A 27,559-nucleotide genomic window follows, 5' to 3' on the forward strand; every position below is an offset into this window, starting at 1 on the left:
TGCAGCTAACCGTTTGTATCACTGTGAGAAAATCACTTACTTCGTGGATCTCTGTTCTGTGATCTACAAAGTAAGAGGGTTGGACCAGATGATTACTATTACTTAATTCTATTCTTTACTTTTATCAAAGTTATACGTGTACAATTTAAAAAGAAACATTTCCATGTTTATAATGAAACATGATTTTTCCCTTGCCCCACTTCTCCCACCCCAATTTTTACTCTCTGGAAGCTTCCACTTGCAACAGTTTTAGCTGCTTATGTCATTACTGCCTTCATATTTGCATTTACTGTCATTCCTTGATTTTTCAGGTTTGATTATTATCTACTGACTTCCTCTAATGGAAAATGGAGATTAGTTCTCTTCCATTCCTCTCCCATTCTCCCAAAATGTTTATGTCTTAACTTAAAAAAAAACAAACAGGTTTATTGAGATATAATTCACACTCTGGCGATTCAGTCATGCAAAGTGTACACTTAGTGGCTTTTGGTATATTCACAGAGTTGTGTAACCATCAACATGATCAATTTTAGAATATTTTTACTATTCTCCAGAGAAAGCCTGCACCCCTTAGCTGTCACTTCCCATCCCCCACCTCACTCCCCCAGCCACTGACAACCACTAATCCACTTTGTACCTGTAGGTTTCCCTATTTGGGATATTTTAGATAAAATGGAATCATATAATACGTGGTCTTTTGGTTATTTTATTTTTAATTTATTTATTTATTTATTTTTGGCTGCATTGGGTCTCCGTTGCTGCACACAGGCTTTCTCTAGTTGCAGTGAGTGGGGGCTACTCTTTGTTGCGGTGCGTGGGATCTAGGCACGGAGGCCTCAGTAGTTGTGGCTTGCGGGCTCTAGAGCGCAGGCTCAGTAATTGTGGCGCACGGGCCCAGTTGCTCTGTGGCATGTGGGATCTTCCTGGACCAGGGCTCGAACCCGTGTCCCCTGCAATGGCAGGCGGATTCCTAACCACTGTGCCACCAGGGAACTCCTGGTCTTTTGTGAATGGCTTCTTTCACTCAGCATAATATTTCCAAGGTTCATGTATGCTATAATGTGTCAGTACTTCATACTTTTAATTGCTGGATAATATTTTCTTATATGGATATAACATCAGCACTGCTCCCCGGATCTTATAATCATATACATTAGAATACTATGTATTAGCTAGACAGACAACAATATGACTACACATTGCATTAGAAAAATCAGTACCACACAGGCTTCTAGAGAGCTCTGGTGATCTCATTCCTTGCCTTCAAAACGTTTAGAAGAAATGTAGGGAAGTAGTGTCAATATATTTAATTATCAATACTGAAATTATTGAATGATTATTTTTTTCTAAGAAGCATGCAAAAAGTCCACTTTTATTGATTTATAATCTTATTATCATATGGATTATGACCTTCATAAATAAAGATGGATCCAGGATGGCATGCCTCTCTGAGAGATGGTACGGCACAGAGCAAACCACAGCAAAAAGGTCCAAAAGACTGAAGCAAGACACAGCCTCATTAGTGTAATGAAATTCAACTCAGTTCATTAAGTATGTATGGATTATCACCTAATACCTGTAATTAGAGAGATATCAAAATATAAATTAGTTTACTTTGGTAAAATTGATCCAAATACATTTCTAATCATTTCAAATGCTTTAAGTTTGCCAATTCTCCCTGTACCAAAGACTGTTATCTAGTTTCTGGACCACCAATCTTTGCTACTCTTTCAAGAATGGGAACCAAGAACAATAGCACTTGAGTCCTAATGACAGGCTTAGCCTGAATTATTAATTTATCAAACCTATTTAAGAAAACTGCAAGAAAACATAAGATTCCTGTTATCTTTCAAGAAAAGATCACTGCAACTTAATTTTATATTTGTTGGGTCAAAATTCCGTATATTATTTGGGCCTTTGTGCAGAATGTATACTCACATATCTTCTTAGGAAATTTTTTTTTAAATCTTTTTTTTTGTTAATATTGCCAAAGAGCTTTAATTTTTTTCCTCTTGAACAAAACAACTCATCATCCATGGTTAGACAATTTTCCCCACAACACCCAACACCACTGATGTTGTTATGACTAAACAAATCGGTTTTCTTATCTTATGGCAAAAAAATAAGTGATTTGAAGTAAATATCAATATATTATGAAACACTGTTTACAAAGCTTACTTAGTATTTAATCATATTCATGACCTCCATAGCAACCACCTCATTTAATGATGTATCTACTTTAAAATTAACTTGTGAAGTACTAAAAAGCATGTTTTCTTACTAAAAAATTTAAATGTGACATTAATCACGTTTGGCTTGGCAAACACTTGTAAAAATGTAGACTGGAGTCTAACTTCATGTTATAGTCTTAAAATAGGCAGAACTGCTTGTAATTTTCGTATTTTGCACTTTTAAAAGGATCTGTTTTTACTGTTTATCATACCTTGGTTCTATACACCAAGGTAAAAACAAGGTTGTAGGTTTCTATTTGCAAAGCACATTAAAAATAAAACATTCTTAACATGGACAATCTTGTCTCTGAAAAACCAAGTTGGAGTCAATTGTTCTATTTCTCGTTTTGTTTTTCAAAATTCTACCACATCATTTATGTCATTTTTGCGGTGAGATTTTTTTAAAATTAATTAATTAATTAATTAGTGGCTGCGTTGGGTCTTTCTTGCTGCATGGGGCCTTTTGGTGCAGTGCACGTGGGCTTCTCACTGCCGTGGCTTCTCTTGTTGCAGAGCACCGGCTCTAGGCGTGCGGGCTTCAGTAGTTGTGGCACGCGGGCTTAGTTGCTCTATGGCATGTGGGAATCTTCCTGGACTAGGACTCAAACCCGTGGCCTCCGCATCGGCAGACGGATTTTTATTAACCACTGCGCCACCAGGGAAGCCCCTCTACTGTGAGATTTTTTTTTAACAGGCTCTGGTGAAGTTCATCTTGAGATAAGACTACAAAATTAACACTTAACATCAGTGTTCTTTAAACATCCTGCGTTTTGCACAGTTTAAAAGTTTAAATTTGAAACAATTTCACAGCATCATCCCACGTGGTCCTGCACCTCTGAGGTACTAGTGCGAACGTCTGAGCCGAGGGAGGTTCTAAAGCTCCCCTATCCCATAGACGTGTGTATTTAAGCGGTAACTCTACTCAATACTTTCTAAATAAGGGATTGATGTTATTTCTCATGCTGTAATGGAGAACTGGAAATAGGGATCACGAAGCTCACACTTCAAATCTTCAGAACCACTTCCGGTACCTGCGGGCGGAGGACACGTGACTTCCGGCACCTGCGGGCAGAGGACGCATGACTTCCGGCAAAGGTCGCGTCACCCCAGGGGCGCGACCCGAAAGCCCTCCTCTCCTCCGCGGGCGGGCGTACGGCCGAGCCAGGCGGAACCCAGGCCCGCGGTGGCGTTTCCGGCGGGCAGCGTAAGGCTGGGGTCCCTGGAGCGGGCCGCGTACGGGCGCCCCGCGTGGGCTGCGTCGCGCCATGAAGTTTCGGGCTAAGCTCGTGGATGCGGCCTGTCTGAACAACTTCACGCGTGAGTCGGGGCCGCGTCGGCCCCGGGCGGCGGGGAGGAGGGCAGAGGGGAGGGCGGGAGGCCCGGAAGGGGCAGTGCAAGCGGCCGGGGCCCCGCGAGGAGGATGGGGCCGCGCTGGGCTGGCGGGCCGCTGGAGGATGGGGCGGGCGCAGGTGCCGGGGGTTGTCCCTGAGGCTTGAGTCCTATCTCGTGTCTTTTCTTTACCCGGCCGCCGGCGGCACAGACACCTTTATCTGGCGCAGACCGTCTTTCACAGCCCGGCCCCGTTGGTTCCCCCGCCCCCTGCGGCGCCTGGCCCTGCCGCGATCCCTACAGCACCCGGCGGCCCCGAGTGGACGTGGGAGGGATGAAGGCGGCCAGTCGGCGCCAGTTCACTTCCGAATCGCGGTTTCCTTATTCCGGCCCTGATGGCTGGTGATGCGAACCGCGCACGGTTGTTGGAGGCATTAAAGGCTTCCCGGTGGGCACCAGCGGAAACGTGATTTTCCCACCGGCCAGCTCGTCGGGCCGAACAGGGAGTTCTGCGAGCTAAGTTAGAGTCTGGGATACTTGGCATGCTTCTTAGTAATTCCTTACTCGAATCCTTCGCTGTAGGAGTCAGTAACATGATAGCCAAGCTTGCCAAAACCTGCACTCTGCGTATCAGCCCGGAGAAGTTGAACTTCGTCCTCTCTGACAAGGTGGCCAATGGAGGGGTGAGCATGTGGTGTGAGCTGGAGCAGGTGAGCGGAGGCTCTGAGAGGCCTGCAAACCGCCCCCACCCCCGCCCGCCACGAATGCCGCCGAAAGAGCACAGACGTCCTCCCTTTTCTTCCCTTAGGAGAACTTCTTCAGCGAATTTCAAATGGAAGGTGTCTCCGCAGAAAACAATGCGATTTATTTAGAGCTAACATCGGAAAATTTATCTCGAGCCTTGAAAACTGCCCAGAATGCCCGAACCTTGAAAATCAAGCTGACTAATAAACATTTTCCCTGCCTCACAGTTTCTATAGAGCTGGTGAGTACGACGGGAGTGTTTCTGAAACTTCCTAGAGGATTCAAAAGTAGTTATAAGCCTAGGTTTTCTAACAGTATGTGGAAAGCTAATTGGTTTTATTAAAATGAAAGATCTGCACATCAGTATTTGTTTTCCATTGGAGTCAGGTCCTCCTCATATTTAAATAGCATTGTGATCCCATAATATTCAACGAGGATACTGCTTTTCCTATGAAATAACACTTCTGCATCTTTCTTCTCATATCTGCATATCCCAGCATCTACATTTCTTTTATTGGTTTTGTCACCTAGTCTAGAAACCATGGTTTCTCTCCGTTTTCACTGTTGAAGCATTTGTGTGTCCCTCCCTTCTCCCACACCTCTGCTGCTAACACCTTGAAAATGACCTCTGGTTCTCGAAGGATACCTCTTTCTTCCCCGCCACTACCAGATGAATCCAATGTGCAGCTCTCCTCAGGACACATGCACCCCACAGGCTGTCATTGCTCACAGAATGAAGTTCATGTTTCCAGCTTACTGTCCAAAGCCCTTCACCTGTGGCCCAACCCATTGTAGAGCCAAATTGCAAACACCTGCCCTCCGAGTGGTTCCCCAGGTGTGTCCCGTTCTTTCCCAACTCCCAGGCTTTGGTGATGTTGGCTCTTCTACTTGGAGTCTCTCCTCTTACTCTTTGAAGCCTTAACTTTCTTTAGCACCAGTGCTGCCTCCTCCGTGGCCTTCCCTCATCCTGGCACCTCTCCTCCTTATGTCATTTGTGGACTTTATTTTTCTGGTGAGTGTTGTATTCAGTTTAATGCTCTTTATGGAAGAGGATTTCTCAACTTTTTTTTTAGTTGAAATATAGTTGATTTACAACGTTGTGTTAATTTCTCTGTACAGCAAAGTGACTCAGTTCTACGTATGTATGCATTCTTTTTTTAATATTCTTTTCCATTATGGTGTATCTCAGGGTATTGAATATGGTTCTCTGTGCTATACAGTAGGACCTTGTTGTTTATCCATTCTGTATGTAATAGTTTGCATCTGCTAACCCCAAACTCTCAGTCCTTCCCTACCCCACCCACTCTCCCCCTTGGCTACCACAAGCCTGTTCTCTATGTCTGTGAGTCTGTTTCTGTTTCAAAGGTAGGTTCATTTGTGTTATGTTTTAGTTTTCACATATAAGTGATACCATATGGTATTTGTCTTCCTCTTTCTGACTTTAGTCACTTAGTATGATAATCTCTAGGTCCATCCATGTTGCTGCAATGGCATTATTTCATTCTTTTTTTATGGCTGAGTATTATAACATTGTATGTTTATATATACCACATGTTCTTTATCCATTCATCTGTCAATGGACATTTAGGTTGTTTCCATGTTCTGGCTATTGTAAATAGTGCTGCTATGAACATATGGGTGCATGCATCTTTTTGGATTATAGTTTTGTCTGGATATATGTCCGGGGGTGGGATTGCTGGGTCATATGGTAATTCTATTTTTAGTATTGTGAGGAACCTCTATACTGTTCTCCATAGTGGCTGCACCAACTTACATTCCCACCAACAGTAGAGGAGGGTTCCCTTTTCTCCCCACCCTCTCCAGCATTTGTTATTTGTAGATTTTTTTTAATGATGGCCATCTGACTGGTGTGAGGTGGTACCTCATTGTAGTATATTTTGAAAATTAATCCCTTGTCAGTCACATCATTTGTATATATTTTATCCTATTCTGTGGGTTGTCTTTTTGTTTTGTTTATGGTTTCCTTTGCTGTGCAAAAGCTTGTAAGTTTGATTAGGTCCTATTTGTTTGTTTTTGTTTCTATTTCTATTGCCTTGGGAGACTGACCTAAGAAGATGTTGCTATGATTTATGTCGGAGAATGTTTTGTGTATGCTCTTTCCTAGGAGTTTTGTGGTGTCATGTCTTAACATTTAAATCTTTAAGCCATTTTGAGTGTATTTTTGTGTATGCTGTGAGGATGTGTTCTAACTTCATTGATTTACATGCAGCTGTCCAAGTTTCCTAGCACCACTTGCTGAAGGAGCTGTCTTTTTCCCATTGTATCTTCTTGCCTCCTTTGTCGCAAAGATTAATTGACTGTAGGTGTGTGGGTTTATCTCTAGGCTCTCTGTTGTGTTCCATTGATCCATATGGCTGTTTTTTTGTGTCAGTACCATGCTGTTTTGATTACTGTAGCTTTGTGGTATTGTCTGAAGTCTGGGAGGGTTATGCCTCCTGCTTTGTTCTTCTTCCTCAGGATTGCTTTGGCAATTCTAGGTCTTTTATGGTTCCATATGAATTTTAGGGTTATTTGTTCTAGTTCTGTGAAAAATGTCATGGGTAATTTGATAGGGATTGCATTAAATCTGTAGATTGCTTTGCTTAGTATGGCCATTTTAACAATATTAATTCTTCCAATCCAAGAGCCTGAGATATCTTTCCATTTCTTTGAATCATCTTTAATTACCTTTATTAATGTTTTATAGTTCTCAGCATGTAAGTCTTTCACCTCCTTGGTCAGGTTTATTTCTAAGTATTTTCTTTGATGTGATTTTAAAAGGTTTTTTTTTTTTTACTTTCTCTTTCTGATATTTCATTGTTAGTGTAAAGAAATGCAACAGATTTCTGTATGTTAATCTTGTACCCTGCTACCTTGCTGAATTCATTTATCAGTTCTAGTAGTTTTTGTGTCAAGTCTTTAGGATTTTCTATGTGTAACGTCATGTCATCTACATATAATGACAGTTTTGCCTTTTCCCTTCCAATTTGGTTGCCTTTTATTTCTTGTTTGATTGCTGTGGCTAACACTTCCAGTAATATGTTGAATAGAAGTGGTGAGAGTGGGCATCCTTGTATTTATCCAGATTTTAGTGGATAGGCTTTCAGCTTTTCACTGTTATTATATTGGCTATGGGTTTGTCATGAATAGCTTTTGTTACGTTGAGGTATGTTCCCTCTATACCCACTTTGGTAAGAGTTTTTATTATGAGTGGATGTTGAATTTTTTTCAAATGCTTTTTCTGCATCCATTGAGATGATCATGTGGTTTTTGTCTTTTCTTTTGTTCTTTTTAAAAATTTTTAAATTTAAAAAATTTTTTGGCTGTGCTGTGTGGCATGCGGTACTTAGTTCCCTGACCAGGATCAAACCCATGCCCCTGCAGTGGAAGCATGGGGTCTTAACCACTGGACCACCAGGGAAGTCCCAGTCTTTTCTTTTGTTCATGTGGTGTATAACATCAGTTTGCCTATGTTGAACCATCCTTGTTAACTTGGGATGAATCCCACGTGGTCATGGTGTCTGATTGTTTTACGTGTTGTTGGATTCGGTTTGTAATATTTTGTTGAGAATTTTTGCATCTATATTCATCAGAGATATTGGCCTGTAATTTTCATTTTTGCTGGTATCTTTGGTTTTGGTATTGGGTCTGTGGTGGCTTAATAGAATGTCTTTGGGAGTGTTCCCTCCTCTTCAGTCTTTTGGAGGAGTTTGAGAAGGATCTGTAAAAGCTCTTCTTTGTATGTTTGGTAGAATTTGCCTGTGAAGCCATCTGATCCTTGACTTTTTTTTTTTTTTTTTTTTTTTTTTTTTTTTTTTTTTTTTTGAGGTACGCGGGCCTCTCACTGTTGTGGCCTCTCCCGTTGCGGAGCACAGGCTCCGGACGCTCAGGCTCAGCGGCCGTGGCTCACGGGCCCAGCCGCTCCGCGGCATGTGGGATCTTCCCGGACCGGGGCACGAACCCGTGTCCCCTGCATCGGCAGGCGGACTCTCAACCACTGCGCCACCAGGGAAGCCCTGATCCTTGACTTTTGTTTATAGGGAATTTTTTTTTATTATTACAGATTTTATTTCACTTCTAGTGATCAGTCTGTTCAAATTATCAGTTTCTTCTTGATTCATCTTTTGGTGGGCTGTATGTTTCCCGAAATTTGTCCATTTCCTCTAGGTTGTCCAATTTGTTCAAATATAATTGTTCATAGCAGTCTCTTATGGTTTTTTCTGCAGTATCAGTTGATAGTTCTCCTTTTTCATTTCTTATTTTGTTTGGTTTCTCTCTCTTTTCTTCTTGGTGATCCTGTCCAGACGTTTGTCAATTTTGTTTACCCTTTCAAAGAACCAGCTCTTGGCTTTATTGATTTTTTTCTATTTTTTTAATCTCTATTTTATTTATTTCCCCTGTGATCTTTATTATTTCCTTCCTTCTGCTGACTTTAGGTGTTGTTCTTTTTTTGATTCTTTTAGGCAGTAGGTTAGGTTGTTTTTGAGATTTTCTTGTTTTCTGAGGAAGGCCTGTATTGCTATGAACTTCCAAGAACTGCTTTTGCTGCATCCTTAGATTTTGTATGGTTGTGTTTTCATTGTCATTTGACTCAAGGTATTTTTAAATTTCATTCTTGATTTCCTTCTTGACCCATTGGTTTCGTAGTAGCATGTTGTTTAGTCTCCATGTAATTGTTTTTTTTTCTCATTTCTTTTGCTGTGGTTGATTTCTATTTTAATGCCACTGTGGTCAGAAAAGATGCTTGAAATAATGTTTATACTCTTAAATTTGTTGAGGTTTGTTTTGTGCCCTAATATATGGTCAGTCCTAAAGAATGTTCCATGTGCACTTGAAAAGAATGTGTATTTTGTTTTTTTAATGTAATGTCCCCAAAATAACAATTAAGTCTAACTGTTCTGTTGTATCATTTAGGATCTCTGTTGCCTTATTGATTTTCTGTCTCAAAGAGCTGTCCACTGATGCAAGTCAGGTGTTAAAGTCTCCTACTATTAATGTATTCCTGTCAGTTTCTTCCTTTATGTTTGTTAGTATTTGTTTTATGTATTTGGGTGCTCTGATATTAGTTGCATATATGTTGACGAGTATAAAATCCTCCTCTTGTATTGATCCTTTTATCATTATATACTGTCCTTATTTATCCTTCTTTATGGCCTTTGTTTTAAAGTCTATTTTGTCTGATACGAGTAGTGTGACTGCCACTTTCTTGTCAATTCCCTTTCCATGAAATACCTTTTTCCATTCCCTCACTTTCAATCTTTGTGTTTCTTTTGCCCTGAAGTGGGTCTCTAGTGTTGTTTTTTTTTTTCGGCCCCACCGTGCCATGCTGTGTGTGGGATCTTAGTTCCTAACCAGGGATCGAACCTGTGCCCCCTGTAGTAGAAGCACCGAGCCTTAACCACTGGACTGCCAGGGAAGTCCCTTAAGTGGGTCTCTTGTAGGCAGCATATTGCAAGCTCTTCTTTTTTATCTAGTTGGCCACTCTGTCTTTTGATCGGAGCATTAGTCTATTGACATTTGAGGAAATTATTGATAAATGTGTATTTATTGCCATTTTAAACCTTGTTTTCCAATTGATTTTGTGTTTCTTCTTTGTTCCTTTATTTCTCTTCTTGTTTTTCTTTTTGTGGTTTGATTCCTTTTATTTTATGCTTGTGTTCTGTTCTTTTTGGTTTTTGTGAATTTATCATATGTTGTTGATTTGTGGTTACCCTGTTTTTCAAGTATGTTAGCCACTTTCTATATCTACTTGCTTTGGACTGATAGTCATTGTAGGCTCAAACACATTTTTTTTAAATCTACATTTTCTAATTCTCCTCTCCTACGTTTTATGATTTTAATGTTCTCTTTTACGTCTTCATGTTTATTCTTTTGTAGTTTGTTGTGGATATCATCGCTTTCACAAATAGATTTAAATTTTTTTTTTCTTTTTCATTTGTATATTGGCTTAAGTGATTTACTTTCCATTTGTTATTCCCTCTTTCCTATAGCTTGTTGCTGCTTTTCTATTTAGAGAAGACCTTTCCATATTTCTTTTAGAAATATGTATTCTTTTAGATTTTGCTTGTCTGAGAAACTTTTTCTCCTCCTATTCTAAATGATCATCTTGCTGGGTAGAGTATTCTAGGCTGCAGATTTTTTTCCCTTTCAAGACTTTGAATATATTTTGCCACTCCCTTCTGGCCTGCAACATTTCCATAGTGAAATCAGCTGATAGCCTTATGGGGGTTCCCTTGTAATTAACTCCTTGTTTTTCTCTTGCTGTCTTTAGAATCCTCTCTTTAACTTTTGCCATTTTAATTGTGTCTTGGTGTACGTCTGTTTGGGTTCATCTTACTTGGGACCGTCTGTGCTTCCTGTACCTGGATATATGTTTCCTTCTTTAGGTTTGGGAAGCTTTTAGCCATAATTGCTTCAAACATTTTCGATCCACTTTTCTCTTTCTTCTCCTTCTGGAATCCGTATTATGCATTGATTGGCATGCTTTATATTATCCCATAAATCTCTTATCTTGCTTTCCTTTTTTTTTTTCTTTTGGCTTTCTGTCTGTTGTTCTGATTGAGTGATTTCCATTATTCTGTCTTCCAGCTCGCTTATTCGTTCTTCTTTGTTATTCATTCTGTCATTCGTTTCCTTTAGCTCAGCTTTCATCTTGGCAAATTAATTTTGTCATTTTTCTTGGCTCCTCCTTGTTGTCTCTAGTTCTTTTTTCCAGTAATCTGCTCTTCTGTCAAAAGCCTTTCTTAATACCTTCACTATTATCATTACCACCTTTTTGAACTTTTTCTCTGTTAGACTGAAGAAGTCTGTTTCATTGTTTGTTCCTTTGGGGAATTCTCTCTTGGTCTTTTAACTGGGAGTGGTTCCTCTGCTTCTTCATTTTACTTGTATTTCTCTTTCTCTGCGTTTAGGAGAAACAGTTACCAACTGTGGTCTTAGAAGGCTACTTATATGCGGGAGCATCTCTGTGTAGCTTGTGTAGGTTTAATATTTTTGGTGCGAGGGCTGCTTTTAGTATGGATGCCTTTTGCCTCTCCTCAGCACGTGTTGCCCACTATCTCCTTGATAGGGAGTGTGCAGATGCAGTGGCTTTTGCATGTTCCTGGAGCCGCAACAGTGAGGGAAGCTGTTGCCCCCTCCTGGAGCTCTCAGCAGTGGCGGCAGCTGGCACCTGCCCACCCAGAGCCCACAACAGCAGCTCGTGTGTCTTCCCAGAGCCTGCAGCGGCTTGCATGTGCTCCTGGAGCCTGCGACGGCAGTGGCAGCTGGCGCCCGCTCCCAACACTCTCAGCGGCAGCGGTGGCTCACGCCCGCCCCAGAAGCTCACGTAGGTGGTGTTGTGTTGCCTGAGAGTGCGCGTGCACGTGGAAAGAAGCTCCTGTGGCGGCCCCGCCCCTCCCTTCACACGTCCTCCAACAGTGGCACGTTGCCTCTCTGACGGGCCCCGGGTACACCCTTGGTCATGGCCACACCACACTCCAGCCCCTTCAGGCAGCCCACCCCAGTCCTTTCCCCGGGTCTGAGCTCCGAAGCCTGTGCTTCAGCACCCAGCCCCCACCCGCCCCGGCGGACACGTGTCTCAGGCTGGGTAGTGCAGGGCGGTGGCATCTCCCGTCTGTGCAGGTCTCTCTCCATTCTGCCTTCTGTAAACTGGTTGCTGGATTCTCCTCCAAGGGTCTAAGCTCCCCCTCTGTCCAGGCTGATCTCCCTGCCTGTGAGGGGACATCCAGGGTGTGGGCACCTTTCCTCTTTCACAGCTCCCTCCCTGGGGTACAGGTTCCATCCCAATTCCCCTCTCAGTTTTTCTCTTTTTTCTTTCGTCCTACCCAGTTGCGTGGAGGTTTTCTTGCGCTTTCTGAAGCCTGAGGTCTTCTGCCAGGTCTCAGTAGATGTTCTGTGAGAGCCGTTCCACGTGTGGATGTAGCTTTGATGTGTTTGTGGGAGGTGGTGAGCTCCACGTCCTACTCCTCCACCGTCTTGATCACTCTCTTCCTCAACCTTCCTTCCTTTTTCTCAGCTCTTTGCAGTCAGGCAGTTCTCAGAGCTAATCTGTATTTCACTTCACAATATAAGTGTGGTATGGTTCTAAAGCTACTTAAGGAAAAGTAAGAGTAACATATCATGCTTTTCTTTCTTAAAGTGCAGAATATTTTGGTCTGTGGAGTATCAGAGGAGCCCCCTGCACATAGACAGGCTGAGTTTTATCCTTCCAGCAGCACACGAGTGTCCTGTGCACACGGAACGGTCTCTCGGTCCCTTCTGCATAGCAAGTCAGCTTGTGCTTCACGACTTTACATGTGCTCTTCTCCCTGCCTGGGAGAACACTGTCCCCCTCGTCTCTATTTTCCCATGACTGGCAGCTCATCCTGTTCGGGTCCTACCTGAAACATCACCTCTCGGAGAAGCTTTTCCTGACTTCCCACTCTGAGACCCTCCTCACATGCTCACCTGGTCGCTGTTTTGCTTTCTTCAAATCTGTAGTGATTATATGTAGTGCACCCAGCTTGTATAGTTTGTGTTTCCTTCCTTACCCACCTGTACCTCTGGAACAGAGGGAACCTTATCTTATTCTTGTTCACCACACTTGTCAGCTCCTAATAGGACCCCAAGCTGGATAGGCACTCCATAAATATTTGTTGAATTGAGAACATTCCGGTTAGATTTCATATTAACTTTTTTTGTCTTTCAGTTCTTTTTTTTTTTTAAGTGTTGACGAGATACAAATAATTTTTAATTTTTCTGTTGGCAGTTATCTGTGTCAAGCAGTAGTCGTGTTGTGACACATGACATCCCTGTAAAGGTTATTCCTAGAAAACTGTGGAAGGACTTGCAAGAACCGACGGTCCCAGACGCTGATGTGAGTGATGCCCTGCGTCCTGTCACTCACCACGTATTAAATGGTGTGATCTGAATTCTCTGACTTTAGATGAAGTCTTGCCGTAGGTTTTATTTGAAAGTTATATAGTGCCTGAAAAGAGGTAGTCATTTTTAAAGGACACTCCAGGAAAAAAAAATTGCAGTATTTGTCTGTAGTTGTTTACATAAAACATCCTAAAGTAGCAGTTTACATAATAGAAATGCCACATTTCTTTACAGTTAGGAGAGAGAAAGTCTTGCCCAATAATAACGCTTAAGTAAAACTAAGGTAGTATTTTGGAGGACCATCGCATTTATCAGGAGTAACGAACGGTCCTAGGCACCAGCTTGGGTTTCACTGAACATGGTTTTTTCCTTTGTCTCGTAAGGAGTGATGTCCAGGGTGTGTGTAAGAGCCAAAAGGAGAGCCTGCTTTATTTCTGACAGGAGTCCCAGAGCCACTGGAAATAAAGATGATGCCCAAGGGTCAAACTCTTGCTCACGATTTATTGAAGAAGAGGCCGTGAAAATACAGTGAATGGAATATTTACTTGGCTTTTACTAGAAGACATCTTTGCTGGGAAAAAGCCAGCATGGTACCAAGTACTGCTGTGACCCAGTCTGGGCGCTGATGCAGAGAGTGGCCCCCAGTATTTCTGCACAGAGTAGGAGGCGGATCTTGAGCCTGGGCGTGAACCCCTGGAGGATGGCCTCCACCGGTGCCGAGTCTTCGTCCCCTGGGGCGTGTGCAGGGCATCTTGGCTGCAGGGCTGCACTCTTGGAACCAGGGAATGCCTGCAGGGACATGGTCACTGATGTCACCAGAGGCAGGCATGAGTGAGTGAAGTTGTAGAATTGTTTTTCTTTTTATATTTTAAGAAGGACCTGTATTCAGGCAATTTAAAAACAAAATTCCAGAGCTTTTACACGTACACACATTGCAAACAGGTAATGAGCACCTGTCAGTACTTGACTATGTTATGTTAATGTTTCAGTACTGCTGACTTTTCTCATTTGCTTTATAGGTTAGTATTTATTTACCAGTCCTGAAGACTATGAAGAGCATTGTGGAGAAGATGAAAAACATCAGCAATCACCTTGTAAGTCCTGACTTCTTGGAAAAGAGCTCCCAAGTGGGTGGTTTCGGCTGCGTGTCCTGGGAGGAGCCTTGTCTGATGGAGGCTTGGTGCCCTGCCATTCACCATGTGGTGTCCACATGTCCTCACCCCCCGGCTCTGGGGGCCTGGCTGGTTGTTGAGAGCCTGCAGTCTTACAGGTGCCCGTAGCAACTTGCTCTAGGTCTTCTCAACTTTCCTCACTCGCATTTACCCTTAGTATGTTAAGGATATATTCAACAGTCCTGGCTTTCTTTCCATATGTTCTGGACAGCACAGTACATGTTTTATGTGATAATGTACGTATTTTCTTATGATCGTTGGTGCTGGCCATCAGATCATTGCCAGCTGTCTCCGTGCGCCAGGACCGAGATCCCCCGGGGCACACCCCTCTTCCTGTAGGCAGCTCTTAGGTCAGGTCGAGGGTCATGTTCACTTTCCCGTTTACTTCTGTGAAGGTTTTCTGCCAATGTCATGACACGCTGTATGTGACAGTGACGGTGTTGGGGGATTGTGTGGGTCATTCTCCTTCCCTCCCGGGGTTCTCCTGAGTTCTTCACTCACCCCCAAAACTCATTCGATTGTGTCCCTGGATGTTTCATTATAGAAACCCCTGTCCACCTGGTGAAACCTTTGCTCTCCGGTGTCTGCAGGCCGGTTACCTGCCACACGGCTCCCCGCTCCCTGCAGGACCCCTCTAGACTCTTGTCCATTCCCACAGCACGGCTTCTTCCCGGGCCCCATCTCCGCCGTTCACGCTTGGCTGCTTCTCTCCCGTTGTCCCCTGGGAAGCACTTAGCCCTTCTCACTGCTCCTCAGAATTCCCAGGCCTTCTCCCACCACACTGGCTGTAAGCGCCTCCTCTGCCGAGCTGCTCTGTTCAGCACTACGTAAGTTACCTACTAACACCCGGGAACCCCTCCTGAAGTGGCAGCTTCCTGAAAAGGTCAATTGTCTTAACCGTCTCTGCGTGACGGCTGCCCACCGTGGGGTTGCCAGTCAGCTCGTGGGTCACGGGTGTTTGCGCACGGACCCGGAATGAAACTTAGCTTCCAGAGATCTTTGGAATTACAGAAGTTTCCTGAAGCCTGGAAAACGCCGATGGGCTGTTTTATTGCCGTAGGTGTGCTCGCTCGAGAGTAATTGTCTTTCGTGACTTACTCTTTACAGATTTCACTTTAATTTACGATGGCTTCGCATGAAGCAGTGTGTCCTGGGCAGACATGGGTGTTCTGCTGTGCCTGCCTGGATGTTGGTCCAGTTGTCAGGCTGGGCGCTTTCTCTGAGGATACCCTGGGGACCTCCAGAGAGGTTCGAGAGGCCCAGGCGAGAAAAGGCAGGGCGATTAAGTCAAGGATCCCATTGTTTGTTCTTTTGGTCCAAGGGAAATGAGTCAGCAAAGTCGCCTCGATAAAATCATCAGAGGGGTTTTTCTCTTCCCTGGAGTGTTGAGAAGCGAGAATGTTGTGGAAGTGGCTACTGCACTGCAAAATACGAAATGGAAAGTTATCAAGCATATGGAAAGTTGGAGTAGCCAAATGCATAACGAGATCTACTTGAGTTCCCAGAATTCCGTGTCTGAAGATTACAGGCAAGAGAACTAAGGAAAATGAGTAGGACTTCAAACGTTAAAAGTATCCCTGTCCCGTCAGACGCCCCAGCGGCCCTTGTTGAGACGCCATCCTTACCTTACTTCCTTTGATGAGAGGCGTGGCCAGTGGGGGTGGGTTGCGTGTGTGACTCCGGTAGGAGCAGAAAAACAGGCGTGGACTGACAGGAGGCTCCGTCAGGTTTTAAGGCATTGGGATCCCCTCCAACCAAACGCACATGTGGTTCAGGAGGTCCGCGGTGGGGCCGGGCTGAGTTTCTGGCGAGCGCGCAGGGACGCTGTTGCTGCGGGGGACACGTGCTCCGCTCGCCCGTGGCCTCCGCCCCTCCTGCTGCGCCTCTGGAGCGGTTCCTGGGTGAGACAGCCGCCATCATGCGCGGCGGCTCGGTGGCCGTCTTGCATTGCTGGCCGAGCCGAGTCCTGACTTGCACGCTGCCACGCGGGCTCTCCGAAGACCTGCCAGGCTTTAGAGATGGCCAGATACCGACGGTAAAAGGCGAAATGCAGCGTGCCCTGGGCAGATGACCCAAATCTTAAGCGTGTCATGGTACCGATATCTTCCTCTGAACTTTATTTCTAGATTCTGTCCGGTTTAGAGACCCTGTCGGTTGGTGGAGGGCGGAGCTTGAAAGAAAAGGGCCCCTCTGATCTTGGGGTGAGCTCCAGGCGCTGCTGGGCCAGGGAGAGGTGTGGCCGGTAGGGGCCAGGCGGTTGGTCGCCACGCCCAGCTGTCCTCTGAGTGCGGAAAGCACGGCGGCCCTGGGGCCCCGCAGCTTGTTGGGGTCCTGGACACCTGACGGCATCTCCAGGCCTTTCTGGATTTGGAAATCTCACTTCCCAGTGTCTGCGTTTGCTTTTTAGGTAGATGGTTATGTTCTCCTGGTATTCTGAACGCTTTCTGAGTATGTGGAATTGGCAGTTGTAATAGATGGTTTGGTCCATGTATAAAGATAAGACAGGTGGTGAGCATCTAACTTCACGTTCTCTTCTGGTTCTCCTACCTCCATTTTGCAAGAGTCACACAATGTCTGTGTTGTCAGAGTTGCTAGCAGGGACCCCCAGCCCCACCTGTTCTCAGGTCTTCCCACGGCGCTCTGCACGTGGAGGGGCTCCTCTCCGGGGATTTCTGAGTCCCTGGCTCTCAGGCCTTGTCTTCTTGCTGATGCCATGTTGGGCTTGGTGCTGTCAGGAGTGCACTGGGTTTTGGGGGGCTACCTTGTCACCTGGTGTGTTGGAAGCTGATGTCCGCTTTCTTTTCACTTTTTACTTTTCTTAACACTGTAAAATACTCAATTTGCAGATTATTGAAGCAAATCTAAATGGAGAATTGAACTTGAAAATAGAAACTGAACTAGTGTGTGTTACAACTCATTTTAAAGATCTTGAAAATCCTCCATTAGGTAAGTGTCCTGCTTGGTTATGTTTTGCTTTTGTTGTTTCAGATGACATACCATACTGAGGTCTCTAGATGGAAAATGGTTGAACTTTGGGTGCCTGTGTTTCATGCTCGGGAAGGGAACAAATAATGGGGCTGGATCACCTGTTAGTGCCGTGTGGTGGGCAGGGGAGCCTCCTGGGCGTGAGGAGCTGTGCCTCCACCAGTGGCTGAAGGGTGAGCCCTGGGGCTCCCTCATTCCTCATCCATAAAACCTGGGCTTGGGCTCAGTCTCCAAGAGCCCTTCCAGCTCTTCACTTCCTGTGCCTTCTCCCAAAGACTGTAGTTTCTCACTTGGGGTGGAGTCAGAAATGTAGATGACGCTTCTCATTTTCTCCTACTTTTGTGTGTGTGTATTAAAAAAGTAAAAAGTTTTTCTTTCTTTCTTTTTTTTTAATTGTTGGAATACAGTTGCCTTACAATGTTGTGTTAGTTTCAGGTGTAGGGCAGAGTGATTCAGTAGTACTTCTATATATATATTCTTTTCCTGATTCTTTTCCCGTGTAGGTTATTACAGAGTACTGAGTGTCGTTTCCTGTGCTGTGCAGGAGGTCCCTGTCATTTATTTTATATATACTGGTTTATACACATTAATCCCAAACTCCTGGTCTATCCCTCCCCTTCACCTATTCCCTTTGGTCACCGTAAGTTTGTTTTCTAAGTCTGTGAATCTGTTTCTGTTTGGTAAATGAGTTCATTTGTATCATTTTTTTAGATTCTACATATAAAGATATCATATGATGTTCGTCTTTCTCTGTCTGACTTACTTCACTTAGTATGATAATATCTGTGTCCATCCATGTTGCTGCAAATGGCATTATTTCATTCTTTTTTATGGCTGAGTAATTTTACTTTGTGTGTATGTACCACTCCTTTATCCATTCCTCTGTCTATGAACATTCAGGTTGCTTCTGTGTCTTGGGTATTGTAAATAGTGCTGGAATGGACATTGGGGTGCATGTATCTTCGAATTACAGTTTTGTCCAGGTATACCCCCAGGAGTGGGATTGCTGGATCACATGGTGGCTCTATTGTTAGTTTTTTAAGGACCCTCCATACTGTTCTTCATAGTGGCTACACCACGATGGCAATATACCTTGCTACCAACAGCATAGGAGGGTTCCCTTTTCTCCACACCCTCTCCAGCATTTAATTGTTTGTAGACTTTTTGATGATGGACATTCTGACTGGTGTGAGGTGATACCTCATTGTAGTTTTGATTTGCATTTGTCTGGTAGTTAGCGATGTGAAGTATATTTTCATGTGCTTTTTGGCCATCTGTATGTCTTTGGAGAAATGTCTTTTTAGATCATCTGCCCTTTTTTTTTTTTAATTAATTTTTGGCCATGTTGGGTCTTCATTGCTGTGCATGGGCTTTCTCTAGTTGTGGCGAGCAGGGGCTACTCTTCGTGGCGGTGCGCGGGCTTTGCATTGCAGTGGCTTCTCTTGTTGCGGAGCACCAGGCTCTAGGGTGCGTGGGCTTCAGTAGTTGTGGCACACAGGCTCTGTAGTTGTGGCTCGTGGGCTGTAGAGCACAGGCTCAGTAGTTGTGGTTAGTTGCTCCGGGGAATATGGGATATGGGATATGGGATCTTCCTGGACCAGGGCTTGAACCCACGTCCCCTGCGCCGGCAGGTGGATTCCTGACCACTGCCCCACCAGGGAAGTCCCTTCTGCCCATTTTTTGATTGAATTGTTTGGTTTTTTGAGACTGAGATGCTTGAGCTGTTTGCTTATTTTGGAGATTAATCCCTTGTTGGTCGTATCGTTTGCAAATATTTTCTCCCATTTTTGGGTTGTCTTTTCATTTTCTTGATGGATTCCTTTGCTGTGCAAAAGCTTTTAAGTTTAATTATTTGTTTATTTTTGTTTCATTGCTTGAGGAGGTTAGCTCCACAAAGATATTGCTGTGATTTATGTCAAAGAGTGTTCTGCCTATGTTTTTCTCTAAGAATTTTATAGTGTCTGGTCTTACATTTAGGTGTTTAATCCATTTTGAGTTTATTTTGGTGTATGGTGTTACAGAATGTCCTAATTTCATTCTTTTACACGTGGTTGTCCAGTTTTCCCAGCAGCACTTATCAAAGAAGACTGTCTTTTCTCCATTGTATATTCTGGGATTCTTTATAAAAGATTAGTTGACCACAGGTACGTGGGTTTATTTCTCGGCTTTCCATCCTATTCCATTGATCTGTATTTCTGTTTTTGTGCCAGTACCATACTGTTTTGATGACCGTAGCTTTGTAGTATAGTCTGAAGTCAGAGAGCCTGACTCCTCCAGGTCCATTTTTCTTTCTCAAGATTGCTTTGGCTATTTGGGGTCTTATTTGTTCCCATCCAAATTTTAAAATGTTTTGTTCTAGTTCTGTGAAAAATGTCATTGGTAATTTGATGGGGATTGCATTGAATCTGTAGATTGCCTTAGGTGGTATAGTCATTTTGATTCTTCCAATCCAGGATCTGTTTGTGTTATCTCTGATTTCTTTCATCAACGTCTTATAGTTTTTGGAGTGCAGGTCTTTGCCTCCTTAGGTAGGTTTATTCCTAGGTATTTTATTCTTTTGATGCAATGGTAAATGGGATTGTTCCCTTAATTTCTCTTTCTGATCTTTCGTTGTTCATGTGTAGAAATGCAACAGATTTCTGTGTATTAATCTTGTGTCCTGCAACTTTACTGAACTCATTGATGAGCTCTAGTAGTTTTCTGGTAGCATCTTTAGGATTTTCTATGTGTAGAATCATGTCATATGCAAACAGTGACAGTTTTACTTTTTTTCCAATTTGGATCCCTTTTATTTCTTTTTCTTCTCTGATTGTTCTGGCTAGGTCTTCCAAAACTATGTTGGAAAAACGTGGCAGAAGTGGACATCCTTATCTTGTACCTGATCTTAGAGGAAATACTGTCAGCTTTTCACCGTTGACTATGATGTTAGCTGTGGGTTTGTCATATATGGCCTTTATTACGTTAAGGTAGGTTTCCTCTGTGTTCACTTTCTGGAGAGTTTTTATCATAAATGGTGTTGAATTTTGTCAAAAGCTTTTTCTGCATATGTTAATGCATGTTGGGATGATCATATGGTTTTTCTATTTTTTTGTTAATGTGGTATATCACACTGATTGATTTGTGGATATTGAAAATTCTTTGCATCCCTGGGATAAATCCCACTTGATCATAGTGTATGATCCTTTTAACGTGTTGTTGGATTATTTTTGCTAGTATTTTGTTGAGGATTTTTGTGTCTATGTTTATCAGTGACATTGGCCTGTAATTTTCTTTTTTTGTGGTATCTTTGGTTGGTTTTGGTATCAGGGTAATGGTGGCCTCATAGAATGAGCTTGAGAGTGTTCCTTCCTTTGCAACTTTTTGGAAGAGTTTCAGAAGAATAGATGTTAACTCTCCTCTCTCTGTTTGATAGAACACGCCTGTGGTCCTGGACTTTTGTTTGTTGGAAGATTTTAAATCACAGTTTCAATTTCAGTACTCGTGATTAGTCTTTTCATATTTTCTATTTCTTCCTGGTTCAGTCTTGGGAGATTGTACCTTTCTAAGGATTTTTCCATTTCTTCTAAGTTGTCCATTTGATTGGCGTATAGTTGCTTGTAGTAGTCTCTTATGATCCTTTGTATTTCTTTGGTGTCCGTTGTAACTTCTCCTTTTCCATTTCTAATATTGATTTGGATCCTCTCCCTTTTTTTCTTGATGAGTCTGGCTAAAGGTTTATCAATTTTGTTTATCTTTTCAGAGAACTTGCTTTTAGTTTCATTGATCTTTTCTACTTCCTTCATATGTAGTTCATGTATTTGTGCTGTGATCTTTATGATTTCTTTCGTTCTACTAACTTTGGGTTTTGTTTGTTTTTCCTCTAGTTACTTGTTTTCATATCCATTCAGCTAGTCTATGTCTTTTAATTGGAGCATTTAATCCATTTAAATTCAAGGTAATTACCAGTATGTATGTTCTTATTGCCATTTTGTTAATTGTTTTGTATTAGCTTTTGTAGGTCTTTTTTCTTCCCTTCCTCTTTTGTTCTCATGTAATTTGATGACTGCCCTTAGTGTTGTGTTTGGATTCCTTTTTCTTTTTTGTGTGTATATGTCTTGTAGATTTTTGGTTTGCGGTTCCCATGATGTTTTGATATGGCGGGCTATATATATACAAAACTGTACTCTCGTTTTCTCACAATTGCTGGTTTTCATGTCATATTTGTGTGTGGATGATTTCCTACTTTTACTGTATGCTTGCCTTTACCAGCGAGCTTTACCATTCCTCATTTTCTCGTTTCTAGTTGTGGCCTTTTCTTTTTCGCCTAGAGAACTTCATTTAGCATTTGTTGCAAAGCTGGTTTGGTGATGTTGAATTCTTTTAGCTTTTTGCTTGTCTGTAAGGCTTTTGATTTCTCCACTGAATCTGAATGAGAGCCTTGCTGGGTATTCTTGGTTGTAGGTTTTCCCTTTCGTCACGGAAATACATTGTACCACTCCCTTCTGGCCTGCAGAGTTTCTGGTGAGAAATAAGCTGACAACCTTATGGGGATCCCCTTGTACGTTATTTGCTGCTTTTCCCTTGTTGCCTTTAATATTTTTTTCTTTGTCTTTTATTTCTGTCAGTTTGATTACAGTGTGTCTCGGCAAGTTCCCCCTTGGGTTTGTCTTGTATGGGACTCCGCGCTTCCTGGACTTGGGTGACTTTTGTTTCCCAGGTTAGGGAAGTTTTCAGCTATTATCTCTTCAAATACTTCCTCAGGCCCTTTCTCTCTCTCTTCTCCTTCTGGGACATTTATAACGGGAATGTTGGTGTTTCTAACATTGTCCCAGAGGTCTCTTAAACTGTCCTCATCTCTTTTCATTCTTTTTTCTTTATTCTCTTACACATCAGTGATCTCCCACCATTCGGTCTCCCAGTTCACTTATCTGTTCTTCTGCCTCATTTATTCTGCTATTGATTCCTTCTAGTGTATTTTTCATTTCAGTTATTGAATTGTTCCACTCTGTTCCTTATATCTTTTAGCTGTTTGTTAAACATTTCTTGTCTCTCCTGGGTCTGTACCGCCATTCTTTTTCAGAGGTCTTGAAACATCTTTACTGTCATTACTCTGATTTCTTTTTCAGGTAGATTGTCTATCTCCACTTCACGTAGTTGTTCTTCTGGGGTTTTATCTGGTTTCTTCATCTGGAACGTATTCCTCTGCTGTCCCATTTTGTCTAACTTTTCGTGTTTGCAATCTCACAGGCTGCAGCATTGTAGTTCCTCTTGCTTCTGATTTCTGCCTCCTGGTGGGTGAAGCTGGTCTAGAGGTTTGTGCAGGTTTCCTGGTGGGAGGGATTGGTGCCTGCCCACTGTCAGGTGGAGCTGGGTCTTGTCCATCTGGTGCACAGGGACTTGTGAAGGGGTGTGTTTTGAGGCGGCTGTTGACTTAAGATGACTAGGCAGCCTGTCTGCTGATGGGCAGGGCCGTTCCCTCCTCCTGTTGGTTGTTTGTGCTGAGGTGTCCCAGCACTGGAGCCTACAGGCTGTTGGGTGGATCCGGGTCTTGGTGTCAAGATGGCTGCCTCCAGGAGAGCTCATGCCGATGAGTATTCAGTGTTACCTCTGCCACCAGTGTCCTTTTCTCCACAAAAGTGAGCCACAGCCGCCCCCCCTTCCTCAGGAGACCCTCCAACACCAGCGGGCAGGTCTGGCTCAGGCTGATCTGAAGTCACTGCTTTTTTCCCTGGGTCTCGGTGTGCATGAGACTTTGTGTGCACCCTTCAAGAATGGAGTCTCTGTTTCCCCAGTCCTGTGGAGCTCTTGCACTCAAGCCCCGCTGACCTTCAAAGCCACATGCTCTGGGGGATCCTCCTCCCAATGCTGGACCCCCAGACTGGGGAGCCTGATGTGGGGCTTAGAATTCTCACTCCTCTGGGAGAACCTCTGCAATAACAGTTATTTTCCAGTTTGTGTGTCACCCACCCAACTGGTGTAGGATTTGATTGTATTGTGAATGTGCCCCTCCTACCATCCCCTTGCAGCTTTTTCTTTGTCTTTGGATGTAGAATATCATTTTGGTAGGTTCTATTCTTTTTCTGTTGATGGTTTTTCAGCAGTTAATTGTGATTTTGGTGTTTTCATGAGAGGCGGTAAGGAGGTGAGCTCAAGTCCTACTCCACTATCTTATCTCCAGCCCCACCCACTTTTCCTACTACTCTCTTTGGTACTTACAGAATTATATTAGCAAATATTAGCTTTTCATGCATCATCAAATTTCTTGTCTTATACAAGGTGGTAGGGACTGCGAATCAGTTCAGTAAGCAGTGGCTGAGAGGGTGGTGGAGCAGACTGGCTCAGGAATCAGAGTCCTGTGCTGTGGAGCTCACAGTGGCGGGCAGGCCGTGGGAGGGAAGCTCCAGCAGGGAGCGAGGCAGAGGCCCTGGGGACGGTGCTGGCTCTGTGAAGGCCGTTTTAGTCACCCGTGTGTTCCAAAGTAGATCTAATAAGGGTCCTGCCACTTTGAGAATTAAAATTCGTTACTACCAGTTTGCTTGTTAGAGACACGTTGTAGCTTACCATTGCGAGGGAATTTTACTTTATAGTGACGGGCATGCTTTTGGAGCAGAGTGAAATCCATGTGAATAAAGCCTTGACAGCAGTTGTATGAAATGACTTATTTTGGTGTTCCTCATTTTGTTTATTTTAGTAAGTAACAAAGAGGGTCTTTGAAACCTTCCCAGAGATGAAAGGATGTTTTCTTCCCATTCATTCCACTTTATAATGAGAGGCCTTGCTTTAGGTGTATATGGTCCTTTTTATTTTGGGGGTGTTTTTGGGGTCATGCCATGAGGTATGCGGGATCTTAGTTCCCCGACCAGGGATTGAACATGGGCCCTCAGCAGTGAAAGTGCAGAGTCCTAACCACTGGACCACCCGGGAAGTCCTGTATATGTTTCTAAGAGAAACTGTTTTCTTTGACCTTGAGGAAGAGATTGAGTCATATTTCAGGTCCCTATAATTGAAGATTCCCTGCACATTAGCATAGTGATTTTGTGGGGCTGTTACTTCTGTGGGATCTTAGTTCCCTGACCAGGGATCGAACCCTGGCCCTCAGCAGTGAAAGCATGGAGTCCTAACCACTGGACTGCCAGGGAATTCCTGTAGCATAGCATCATTTTTTTTTTTTTAACATCTTTATTGGAGTATAATTGTAGCATAGCATCTTAAAAGAGTCAGTGCTTAATAAATGTTTGCTTAGTGAGTGATTGCATTTATGTCATGCGGTATTTCTCTAGGCTGCTAAAGTGATTGGTCATGTAAACCATTTATTTACATAAACAGTCATCGTACGATCTCTGCGTTCCCTGTTCCACTTGAAGATAATTGTATCTTAAAATATTCTGTCATTTTAGCTTCTGAAAATGCTTCTCAAGATAGAAACTCAGAACAAATGGCTGAAGTGCACATAGACATTAGGAAGCTCCTACAGTTCCTTGCTGGACAACAAGTAAATCCTACAAAGGCCACATGCAGTAAGTTTGCATTTTGATTCGTTTTTCACCCTTCAAGTACCTTAATCAACTGTAGTCTTAGGCGTTGTGTGCAGTTTCGTAAATGCAGGGAACAGCTGGGTCACTGGTGGACTCCAGTTTTCTGGGTAGTCGGGTATTTGGGTTTTCCCAGCTGATGGTCTGGGCTGCTCTGCCTGGTGTCACGTGTGAGTCTGCACCTGGAGAGAAGCTGCGTGTGGGCAGGGGCGTCCAGCCCAGTCTTGCTGTGTTCCTCTAACCTTACGTATGTGGAGTCTCTCATACCGCTGGGCTTGGATTTAAGTTTCCATCTCAAAGCATTTCTTTCCTTACTGTGTCTGAGCCTGGCTTGTTGCAGTAGTCCGGTGTCTTGTCATCTGTGCTTCCTCCTGACCCCCTGCCCCGACTTTTAACAGTTTTTGGCTCCGCTGCCTGCCTCTGGGGAGCTCTCCCCGCCGCCCTCAGTCTCCACCGCTGCCTCTGTGTGTCCGCACGCCTCCTGAAGTGCCCTGCTGGTCCCCTGGGTCCCTTCCCAACCTCCCATTCTCCTGGGACTGGTCTCTCAGCAGCCTGGGCATGTGCTCTTTGTTTGCCTTTCTCCTGCTGCCTGGCTTGTTCTAGCTTCAGCCAGCTTTCCTCAGGTGTGGCCTTCCCCATGGCTCCCCCTGCAGCCCCTGCCCTCGGTGGTGTGGCCCTGGCAGCTGGGCTGCTTTTGTGCTGCAGCCACTCCTCTTCCTCTTGTCTGGCTTCTCCTTTTGGTCTTGGGCCCCATGCCTCGGCGCTCACCGTAGGCTGCATGGTGCCTGCCCTTGCAGGCTGCCTCCTGCTCTCTAACGAGGCCCCGCGTGCTTGGCTCTTCTCAGCACAGCCAGGGCACTTGCTGATGGGAAGCTGCTTTTTTCCTGGAAGGATGGTGACTTGGGTACATGTGGCTTCTGGGAAGTCTGCCCTGCGGGTTTTTCCTTGGAGACCTTAGCCTGTTCCTTGGCAGCAGGTGAGCCGGCCTGGGCCAGGCCCCTGGTTTGGCATCGGCTGGGACAGTGGAGACCAGTCACCTTGGGAGGGCCTGGGTGCTCCAGGAGAGGCTCGGGGGAGAAGCTGCTGCAGTGTTCAGGGTTGAAAGTGTGTGTGCGGAATGGGTCTCTACAGAAATGTATTTCCTCTCTGCCTAGATATTGTGAAGAACAAGATTGTTCATTTTGACCTGCTCCATGAAGACGTCTCTCTGCAGTATTTCATCCCAGCGTTGTCATAACCCCACCTATGGGATCAGGGAGCTCAGGGACCTTGGTCTGGACCCGAAGAGGCCGTAGGGTGATGTGTTCTAAGTCATTTGTCTCTGTCTATGTGTTTTTACTTTGTTTTTCCTTTCTATAATATTTTAACTAGAAATTGAATTAATGAAACACAGTTGGATAAACATTTCTTCATATTATTTCTTGATTCTGTCTGCTTTGTTTTGCCTTTAAGACGTTGAAAAGAAAAGTTAAAATTTATTTATTCAGACTTTAAACTTTCTTATTACAGTTGTAAAAATCCTCCTGTGTTTCGAGTTGGTGTAGTAATCAAAATTGGCAAAGATAATGTTTGCTGAGCCTGGCACTTTTCCCCAAGTCACTGTCTCCAGCTCAGCATATCGTTGTGGGAACAGACGTGGGGCACTTAAGTTTCCGTGTGCTTGGAGCTCAAGAAGGTGAGGACGGCCCTCCTGCCACCTCTGTCCCGCAGAGCGGACCCCGCAGAGCATCCTGGGGTCCGGCTGCAGTGCGTGCGGCCTTGTCATGACGCCCGTGGAGACTGGAGTTGGCCCCTTGTGGTGCTGTGAGGTGGTCCAGCTTCCCCAGCTCCCAGTGTCTCCCTGAGGCTGGTGTGGTCGCAGTTGTCATCTCACAGTTCTTTCTTCCACCGTGCATTGGGTCTGCCATTCTGGAGAGGGGAGAAGCAGACGAGACTTCGGTCAGGGCCAGTAGTCAGTGAGGACCCACATTTGTGTTTGGACGTCACGGCTGGTGCAGGTCCTGGCAGGTCTGCATTCTCCTCCTCCCAAAGGCGCTCTGCATCACAATTCCTGTCGTGATTGAGTTGCACTTGTGCTGTGTGGGTGGACATCATAAACACTATCTCAGCGTCACACTGCAGAGCTGAGAAATGAGGCAGTTGCTTAGGATGAGAGGAAGAAATGGAACATCAGCAAAATTGAAAAATTATCTTATGTCTTTTTCCTATTGTTTGGTAAAAACCAATGTATTTGACTCTTCCAGTGCTTGCTAATGTTAGTTCCAATGGGATGTAATATTTTGTTAAGCTAACACTTTAAAATCAGAATCAGGATATTATTTGAATTTTGAAGCCTCTCTCCTGTCTGTGGCTTATAGCAAATTAATTCCAGCTGCAGTGATAAAATTTAAAACTCATTATGTACAATGAAGCAACACCTGAAAATAGTTTTATAAAACGTAGATTTCTGTTAAAATGTGGTAGTGACTCACCAATCTGGAAAACTAGCTATTTCTGATTGTTTAAATGATGATTTATAATGTATAATGAAGATAATCTAGGGCTCTTTAGTGTAAGTTAATAGTAATGGAGCTGGAGCACATCTCCTCATCTGCATTACACAACATGCCTTCAAGTTTTGTCTCTCAAGAGTTGAACATGCGTCCTTTGGCCTCCCACTGTCCAGGGTCAGATATCACGGTCGTCCTGAGGAGGATGCATGGGCAGGACCTGTCCCGCTCAGAGC

At 43.9% G+C, this 27,559-nt stretch overlaps 1 protein-coding gene across 3 annotated transcripts; it reads left to right on the plus strand.

The window, feature by feature from the left end:
• Positions 1 to 3,073: 3,073 nt before the first annotated feature.
• LOC131752488 (checkpoint protein HUS1) lies at positions 3,074 to 26,251 on the plus strand. 3 transcript variants are annotated; one of them, XR_010839428.1, is made up of 9 exons: positions 3,299 to 3,548; positions 4,143 to 4,270; positions 4,369 to 4,545; positions 13,054 to 13,161; positions 14,186 to 14,260; positions 17,185 to 17,284; positions 20,146 to 20,289; positions 24,700 to 24,819; positions 25,989 to 26,251. XR_010839428.1 is itself a non-coding variant. In XM_059056904.2 (8 exons), exons 1-8 carry the CDS (start codon positions 3,497 to 3,499, stop codon positions 26,069 to 26,071), a joined length of 843 nt encoding a protein of 280 aa, XP_058912887.1. In that variant the 5' UTR covers positions 3,074 to 3,496; the 3' UTR covers positions 26,072 to 26,251. The 3 variants fall into 3 exon arrangements, 1 of the variants encoding a protein (XP_058912887.1); XM_059056904.2 differs by lacking the exon at positions 20,146 to 20,289 and having other exon boundaries at positions 3,074 to 3,548; XR_010839429.1 differs by lacking the exons at positions 17,185 to 17,284; positions 20,146 to 20,289.
• The last annotated feature ends 1,308 nt before the right edge of the window (positions 26,252 to 27,559 follow it).

This window comes from Kogia breviceps, chromosome 3 (assembly GCF_026419965.1).
Source record: "Kogia breviceps isolate mKogBre1 chromosome 3, mKogBre1 haplotype 1, whole genome shotgun sequence".
NCBI classification, from domain to species: domain Eukaryota; kingdom Metazoa; phylum Chordata; class Mammalia; order Artiodactyla; family Physeteridae; genus Kogia; species Kogia breviceps.